Genomic DNA, 9,223 nt, shown 5'->3' on the forward strand with positions numbered 1-9,223 from the left:
AGCAGGAAGGTCACCCAACGGAGGGCAATGCCAGCAGGAAGTAACAAGTTACTCTCCACATCATCACTGTCATTACCACGATCTTGTATCTCAGGCTATTGGGGACACAAGATGATAAATTATACACAGAGGAAAGCAGAGCTTGAAGAAGCCAAATTGGTGCTTATAAAATAAAACCAATCAGAACTGTTTTCATTAGGATTCCCTGTGTTTCGGGCTTAAGAGTTCAGCACCAATTCAATCTCAAAAGTGCTCTACAAAATCAATGCTCATGTTTCTTTGATCAATACACTGCAAGAAAATAATGTGTCCTTCTGTAATCTTCTGAGCACTAAATAGTAGAGAAAGAGAGATAGCTCCTGAAGTTCTTCTCATTTCTTTCTGGCCACTGGCTTGCTGCCCAATTTTCTAGAATAACAACTGTCCCCTTAGGGAGCAATGCCTGATTGTACAAGGGAGCCATGCTCTGTAGATGCAGTGATGCGGGGAAGTCTTAAAAACACACGTATCTTTACTGAATGAAAAACCCACTCAGACACCAGGAAGGAGCCTAAGTGAGCTGGAATAATACTTCTGTCATGAAGAAAAGAACAACTTCTGGAAAACTGGAGGAACTGGAGGGTTGGAGTTACTGATTGAAAGCTGGGCTCCATTTCACAACTACTGGTGTCCACTGGCTTAACTCCTAGCCCTCTTTTTTAGTGGAAAAGATGTAGAGGGTAGAGAATTTGGGGCTCACGGGAGGCTCATCTCCGGTTCCCAGGACCAACATGCTGACTTTCATGTAGCCTTTAGCACCCGAGCTGGCATCTTCAGGGTCACTGAGGAGAAGCCATTTTCTCATGACAGCATGACCTAAAATAAAGAAGGCGTAAAAGGACTGGGATACTCTAAAGAGAAGCTGACAGGTCTGTGATTTCATCTGTGGTAAGATAAACAAGCATGTCCTTCAATGTGTCTTCATGACATGCCAAATTCCCCAGCTGAGACTCTATATTAAATGTCCTCTGCTTTGCCCTAACTCCCCACCCACGTCCTGCCCTGGTGTGACTTAAACAAGACTCTAAGCTCTATTCACTGGCTTTATAAATTGATTTTGATAAGGTTAAAATACCCTCAACAAAAGAGAAATTATCTGTTCGTTACTATTTGGATGATTACCACTAAAAAAAAAAACAAAAGCCATCCGTGCTAAACTGCTACTACCATAATTCCCACTAAGTATCCTTTCCTCTTCTCAATCAAGAAAAACATTTTTTTGATTCTCCCTGATCCCTCAAATTTTCTAGATTCTCAGAGTCTTCAAGTTCATGGGAGAACATTACTTACCAGGTTCATCATAAATGAATCCGACATCAATCTGGGGAAGAAATAATTTAAAGTAGTTCAAACAGATTTTAAAATCAGTTTTGTCACTTCTAGAAACCATCGTTATTATTACACTTAAAAATAAGGCTTTTGACTAGACAAATTTCTTTGAGATCCAACATTTCCATCCTACCCTCTCTGCATACCCAATGCCTGGCCTGATGTGTGACACATAGAAGGCTCTCAATCCATCATTTTGAATGAATGAGCTAGTCTTAGAGCTGGAAGAGACATGGTGGCCCATGTGTCCTGGTTTGCTTGAGACTTTTCCAGTAGCACAGGAAGTCTCACATTCTGTGGAACCTCTCAGTCTCAGGCAAACCTGGACTTTGGTCACCCTATGGGAAGTCACCTATCCAGTATTCCTCCTCCTTTTTCTCCAACTGATTAATGCTAATGCTAATACTAATATACCCACTGATTGGGCACTTCAGTATGCCAAGTGCTGTGCTAGGTGCTTTATATATCCTATCTCACATAGTCTTCACAATGATCCCGTTTTACAGATGAAGAAACTAAGGATCACAGAGGTTGACACGTGGCTAGTTGGTGGCAGACAGTGTATGAACACAGGTCTGCCAGACCCAGATCATCTTCTAGGACTTCTAATGACTGGGAGCTCCTTCCTTCAAGAAGCAGCCCAGGGCTTCCCTGGTGGCGCAGTGGTTAAGAATCCGCCTGCCAATGCAGGGGACACGGGTTCAAGCCCTGGTCCGGGAAGATCCTACATGCCGCGGAGCAACTAAGCCTGTGCGCCACAACTACCAAGCCCATGCGCTTAGAGCCTGTCCTCTGCAACAAGAGAAGCTACCGCAATAAGAAGACCATGTACCGCAATGAAGAGTAGCCCCCGCTTGCCACAACTAGAGAAAGCCTGCGCACAGCAACAAAGACCCAATGCAGCCAAAAATATTAAATAAATTAAAATAATTTTTTTAAAAAAGCAGCCCATTCCACATAGAATTGCTGAGAAGGCACCAACCAAGTCTTTGTCGTTAACTGCAGTGTGAGTTACTTGGAAAAGCATCTTGATTCTCTTCCCTGGTTTGGCTTGCCTTTCATACTCCAGGTTTACAGTAACTGGCTTTGTAGATAGAGCTCTGGGCCACTGGCAAGTGGAGCTGGGTAATGGGCTTCTTGCCACAGTCAAGCACCCTTCCCTTTGTAGCAGTTCACTGGCTTCCCTCCACAGCAGGAACTCTGTGAAGGGCTCTGGTGTGCCAGTTTCTGGGCATCTTGCTTTAGGACACTGGTAAGTGCTGTACTTTGGAAGTTGACTAGACCCAGGTCAGAGGACATTCAACTGGCTTCTAGCGCCCAAGGCATTCATGTCAAGCCTTCAACAACAATCACAGCATCAATGCCTTACACATAACCTTAAGATGTCACCAAGATGGGCATCCTGAGACCTGGCCAGGAATCAGATTCCTCATTATGAAAGTGCCCATCTCTGATGTAAGGTGAATGAAACAGACAGTTGACACCCACCTTAAATTCCCCCATCAGACAATCTGCCCGCAGAGAATGGGAATTATAAACCTGGAAGAAAGGAGAGCAGTGAAAAGATTATCGGCTTCATCTGGCAATTAGTGAGCGCTACCCTCCTACTCCGTGGCCCCCTTACCCGAATGCTGATGACCTCATCCATCAATTCAGAAGGAGTCAGGTGGACATTGTAGAAAAATAACTGTCGAAATGAGAGAAAAATGTTTGAATGTCAGCAGGGGTAGTCTAAGGCTTAGTGGGATCTGATGCTACAATTTGGGGGGGGGCCTTCCTAAAAAACCACAAGACACAACCCCAAATTAGGTGTGACCACATGAACCCACTGAAGGACCTTGGAAAAGGCCCTCAGGTTAAGTGCCACGAGCTTCAACGTAAACTCTGCATGTCAGAATAAGGAAAAAAAAGTTAAGTAACAACTGTAGTGTTTTTTTAACTAAATAAAATTGTTCATTTGGGACCAGATATCTAGTAGCTAACTAAAGATCTAAGGCAGGGACTTCCTGGTGGCGCAGTGGTTAAGAGTCCGCCTGCCAATGTAGGGGACACGGGTTCGAGCCCTGGTCCAGGAAGATCCCACATGCCATGGAACAGCTAAGCCCGAGGGCCACAACTACTGAGCCTGTGTTGTAGAGCCCACAAGCCACAACTACTGAGCCCACCTGCCACAACTATTGAAGCCCACGTGCCTAGAGTCCGTGCCCCGCGAGCCCGTGCCCCACAACAAGAGAAGCCACTGCAATGAAGAGTAGCCCCCGCTCGCTGCAACTAGAGAAAGCCTGAGCAGCAACAAAGACCCAACGCAGCCAAAAAATTAATTAATTAATTAATTAATTAAGGAGAAAGAGATCTAAGGTTATTTCACGTGCTTAAAGCTTGCATGTCTGGAAAGCTGAGGTTAATTCTCTTCCATTTTTAGCACTATTGTTTCTATCCAGTGACTCTAATTTTGTTCTTTCTAACAAAACAGCTTTAAAGCCAACTCTGCCCATTAGATAATGTTAGGGCCTCAGTAGAGTCGGTAGAGACCACATTTTAACTCATTGTTACAGTTAAGTTTAAGGTTGATTCCTGGGAAATGAAAATTGGGTATAAAAAAGTTGTACCATAAAGCCAAAGTTTATGTGCCAATAAACTTTCGTCCTAAGAGAGAGACTAAGCATTTACTTAAACTGAGACTTGTTTCTACTTTTCACTTAGAAATGTTTCAAATTCACAGAAAAAAATGAAAACTGTAAATAAACACCATCTTTCACCTATGTTCACCAATTGGCATCGTTTTGGGACACTAGCTTTTGGCTTTGTCACTTTTTTTTTTAACTGAACTATCTGGAAGAAGGTTCTAGATCACATAACACTTCACTCCTTAAAAATACATTTGCATGCATCTCCTAAGAGCAAGGATATCTTTTCATAAAACCATAATATAATTATCACACCCAAGAAATTTAACATGTAACATAGTCAATTTTCAAATTTCTACAATTTTCCTGAAAAAAGTTCTTTTTAGCTTTTTTTAATCTAGAATAAAATAAATAAGTAAGTAAATAAATAAATAAATCTAGGATTCACTCAAGGGTCTTACATCGTATGTGGTTGTTGTATCTTTTTAGTTTCCTTTTATCTAGAACAATACTCCTGGCTTATTTTTGTTGTTTATTTCTATCAAGACCAGTTGCTTTGCAGAATATCTCACAATCTGGATTTTTGTCAATTTTTCCTCATTGTTAGATTCAAGTTGACCATTGGATAAGAAATGACACAGATGATGATTACTTACATTATATCACATCAGGACACACATGTCCATTTGTCCCATTACTGGTGATACCAAGTTTAATCACTTGGTTAAGAATATGTGTGCAAACTAGGGAATTTTTAGTAAAATCCTTTTATTGATTTATGAATTGGTCTGAGAATCAGTTATTTGATTCTTCCCTTTTACCAAGAGATCTAATCTCAAAAGAATTCATTAAAATGGAAAATTCTGAGCTGGAGATTCCTGCAGAATGAGGTTGAGTAAATAGTTGTCCTGCATTATAAACACTTGGATGGGTCCTACGCTCTAGGCGTCAAGTCGTCCCATATCTCATCCTCCCTGCAATCTTGTCTTGTCCTCCAACGTGACTCTCTCCCAGCCTTTCCCGAAGTCCACTTCCAGTGCCCCATCTCCATATGCACCCACCTCTGTGTTAGCTTTGACACTACCTAGCTGCCTGCTGTTGCCTGCAATTCATCTAAGAAGTTAGAGGTGAGAATAAGACGGGGCCTTTGAAAAGCTGGGGTCCAGGTTGAACAAAGGGAAAGAAACAGGAGCACCACATGAAAGAAACCGGTTCCTTTTGTGAATAGAGGTCAGAAAAAAACCAACACCAGAGCCAGGGCTGGGATTACAAGCTATAGGGAACTAAGAGGACCTGTGGTACCAAAGGTCTGGCCTCAGAGACCAGAGCATGAGACCCAAAGAACCTCAGAAATGCATCTCCTCAGCAGAGTAAGGCTGGACTCCGAAAAATTCCCCAAACTTATCATTTCTCTTCAGAGTCCTAAACATGGAGTTTTGTGGCATTGAAGACAACTGTCAAGGTATTCAGTATTTTTGAGGAGTGCTGCAGAAGAGGTCAACAGAACAGGGTACAACCTCAGTATGGAGGAAAAAAAACCCTTTTTGCTTATAATTGCTTTTTTTAACCTATATTATTTTTATAGTCAACTAGGTTTTGACACCTTTGAAGATCAGGTTACTTAGTTACATGGAGTCACCCCTCAGAGACATCTGCTAATTAAAAAGAGCAAAGGCAGGTGTAAGTGCTTTGTGTGCTCCATCGTAAGGGTTGCGAGGACCCATTAGAAAGGTCTCCCTCCAGAAGTTGTTGCAAAACCACCGGTAAGACACTGGCAGCTCTGAGAACCAGCGACAAAGCAGGCCACTTGACTTCAAGAGCCAGTGGTTCTTAGAGCAGAACGTTTAACACCGGAACTTTGTTACCGTGTGTGCACAGGTGTTCCCCTCCCACAGGGAACTGGCGAGAGGTGGGTGGAAGCCGGGAAGGTGCATATAAATAAAACAGACTCACAGAGCAGGACATGCATTCACCTGTTTACCTCATCAAAAAACGGATTGTTCCCTCGCTTGATTCTTGTTCGGTGGGTCTGGCCACAGATGTGGACTTTGACCACAGGCTTGATGCTGTTGCCACTTAACTGCCGGCCCTCGATCACCCAGACACGGATCTGCAAGCACAGGAGGGGAGTCGTCACTGAGCCTTTCCCAGCACGGCAGGTAAGAGAATCCTCAGGTTGTGGCCTCAGCTCGTTCACCTGTCAGGACTGCTGAAACCAGGCCAGCGCAGCCTTGCAATGTCCTGTGCTTGCGGACTGGGGCCAGCCACCTGCGCTCATTCTCATGATGGGAACTGGGATTGGGTTGCACAAACCAAGATCAGTAGTGGGGTTGCAATAGTCCAGAGCTGGCCCAGGAAAGCACAGGACACGACGGAGGCTGCTGCTCAGACCCCAGCCTCCTACTTGGTCTTCCTGAGCCCTGAGAGGTACCAACTCACTCCATGGCTGTCTCCCAAGGAAGTCGCCAGAGCTGTGAAAATCACAATACCTGTGAGTCTATTCTTTGATTAGCTCTTTCCTACCACCAAAGGGGATTTTATTTCCCTGAAGAGCCTCATGTGGATTGACTACATCTACTGCTGCTTGCAGAAGAAAGACGGGGAGCTCTTCTGATTGGGTTTGTGCCCTGACATCTCTTTTTATTAGTTGAGCCACTGCCCACAGGCAGAAGCTCTTCCAGCAACACTACAATTGCCAGAAGCTGGACAACGCAGTGTTGGTACATCGGGAATACGGCCCCACGGGCTGTTCCTACCTGGAAGTCCTGTGGCTTGTTGGACAGCATCCACCGGCTGTTCTTCCCTTTTGTGAGCCTCCGGGCAAGGTGAGCTTCCGACACTATCCGGCCCGGCCCCCTGGGCCCTGGGCCCCTGACCGTACTGTCCAACCCGTCCTCATCACCACCAGCCTCCTCTTCTCCTAAAACACCAAAAAGGGATCAGTCAGAGACGGCCCTCACCCTGCATGCGTCTGAACACTCTGGTTTCCTGCACCCAAGAGGGTTTTCCATGTTCCTGAGGCAGCAGGTGAAGGAGACACTTCTTGGTGACACTGACTTGGGATGAGTTGTGACTCAGATACGGCGTCTTAGGAAAATGTGTTCACGTGCGTCAGAGCACTCATTCAGGCTGTCTTCAGGGTGACAGGGAGAACGTCAGAGGCCATGGGGAGAGCGAGGAGATGGTGCGAATGGACCCAGCCAGGAATCACTCAGTTCTGACCTGGGAGCCCTGCCTGAGGTCAGGGGCCTCCCTGTAGTAGGATGGCAAAAAGGTGGGGAAATGCCGGGGGGAAGCTGAAGCCTTGCAGGGCATACTTCAACTCCACCCTTCCCACTACAGAGCTTTTCTCTAGATCTTTACTCATGAGGTTTTGTACTGTCTCCTTTCCGCCTGAGCCCTCCTGATTCTCAAATGCCCTCTCCACCCTCATGGCAGATGAGAAACTCACCCCCAGTTTCTTGCCATGGAGACCAAGCTGGCCATCATGCACTCCCTTCATCCTCCTGGTCTGCCACTTCCACACACATCTGTCCCCTAGCTTCTCTTCACACTCAGGGGGAAAATGTGTTTCAAGTGAACCCCCTCCCCATGCCTGAGATCCCACTCCCTGCTGATTCTTTGGGGACCCCTTAAATGTCCCCCCTTTCAAGTACCTCCAGTGGCTCCTTCCCCACAGGGACCGCCCCTCTGCCTTCAGATACACACAACATAACAAAAATCAACTCTGCCTTCTATATCTCCCCTTTTTACTATTCACAAACTCCTTAAAACTCAATGACAAACTTCAGTTATTTTTTTCTTAATAGACAAAAAGTTTGAACTCCTGGTAATCTGTACAATATAATTTAAGAGAGACTAGAAGACCAACTAACTACCTTGTCTGAAAAATACCAGCATTTGCACTCCCTACCTTTGGATCTTGAATCTCCTTCTTTACAATGCAAAATCACGTAGGAGACAATTTCAATATGGAGTCATCGGCCAGTCACTCACATCATAGTATGAATTAGTTCCATCAAATCGCCGTGTAGCACGGCTCTTAAAGCTTGGGCTTTGGAGTCATGCTGCTTGGGATGGAACCCAGTTTTGAGCTATGTGAGTCTGAGTAAGTCTCTTAATTTCTGTTTCAGTTTCCTCATTTGTAAAAAGGGGGAAATAACAGTATTTACCACTAGGTTATTGTAAAAATAAAATTAATCTATATGCAAGGCCTTTAATACCGTGCCTGGCACAAAGCACAACCCAACAAATTAATTTTTTCTTCCTTTTTCTTCTTTTTTTTTAGTTTGTTGAGAAGTCAGTTTTGTTGGAGCACTTCCTAGCAAGCAGTTAAGGGGCAGGGGTGGGGGGCAGCAAGTGAGCAACACAGGGGACAGGGCCTAGAGTAAGAAAGGGGCAACCACAAGGAAGTAAAAGGTCCCCCCAATGTACTGCCTCAGAGTTTAGTCCAGGAGGAAACTTCCCCCTCACCACCCCTCCATTCATTCTCGTCCCATCTAAGCCCGGCACCTGTTCTGCAAAGGTCAACCGTGAACCTCTTCTTGCTAAGCTCAGGGCCCTTTTCTGAATCCTCATGCTTCACCTTCCATGGCATTGGACACTAGGGCCCACGCATACCTCTCTGAATTGTGCAGCTCTCCTGCTGGCACTCTGACTAAATATTTTCAGGGTCTTTCGAGGCCCTCCTCTTTGTCTCCAATTCATCAAGTGTGCGTTCCCGCTCTGTTCCTCAGCCCTCTGGCTCTTTTGACCCAACATTCTCTGGAGCCACACTTCAGTCTTTCAAGGAGTCACAGAACCGCAGAATTTAGACTAGAAGGGACCTTAAAGATCCTCATCTAACTTGCCCCTCACCCCATTTTAGTGGTAGAAAAACTGAGGTCCAGAAAGCTGAAGCAACTTGTTAGGTTATTAGGAGCTGAGCTAAAACCAAGACCACATCTTTGCCCTCCCTCACTGGTTTAAGACTGGATCTAGAACCAGGCTGCAGGTGAAGGTGATGCTGTGCTCCTAGTTCCTCAACATCTTTGTCAGGACACCAGGAAACCCCACAGAAGCCACAGGCGGAGAATAGCTACCTCTGCGTGATAATCTGGGCCTCCTCTTCCCTATTCTTTTTTTGGTTTTTTTTTGCGGTACACGGGCCACTCACTGCTGTGGCCTCTCCCGTTGCGGAGCACAGGCTCCAGACGTACAGGCTCAGCGGCCATGGCTCACGGGCCCAG

The 9,223-nt window shown here is 45.4% G+C and overlaps 1 protein-coding gene across 1 annotated transcript in view; it reads right to left on the reverse strand.

The window, feature by feature from the left end:
• Positions 1–9,223, reverse strand: part of MYOF (myoferlin) — a 160,916-nt gene that overhangs the window by 97,774 nt on the left and 53,919 nt on the right. Inside the window, 7 exon segments of the mRNA XM_007471569.1 lie at positions 7–95; positions 740–855; positions 1,330–1,360; positions 2,857–2,907; positions 2,993–3,055; positions 5,977–6,105; positions 6,752–6,915. Of these exon segments, the coding sequence (XP_007471631.1) occupies positions 7–95; positions 740–855; positions 1,330–1,360; positions 2,857–2,907; positions 2,993–3,055; positions 5,977–6,105; positions 6,752–6,915 (643 nt within the window).

This window comes from Lipotes vexillifer, unplaced genomic scaffold (assembly GCF_000442215.2).
Source record: "Lipotes vexillifer unplaced genomic scaffold, Lipotes_vexillifer_v1.1 scaffold325, whole genome shotgun sequence".
Lineage (NCBI taxonomy): Eukaryota > Metazoa > Chordata > Mammalia > Artiodactyla > Lipotidae > Lipotes > Lipotes vexillifer.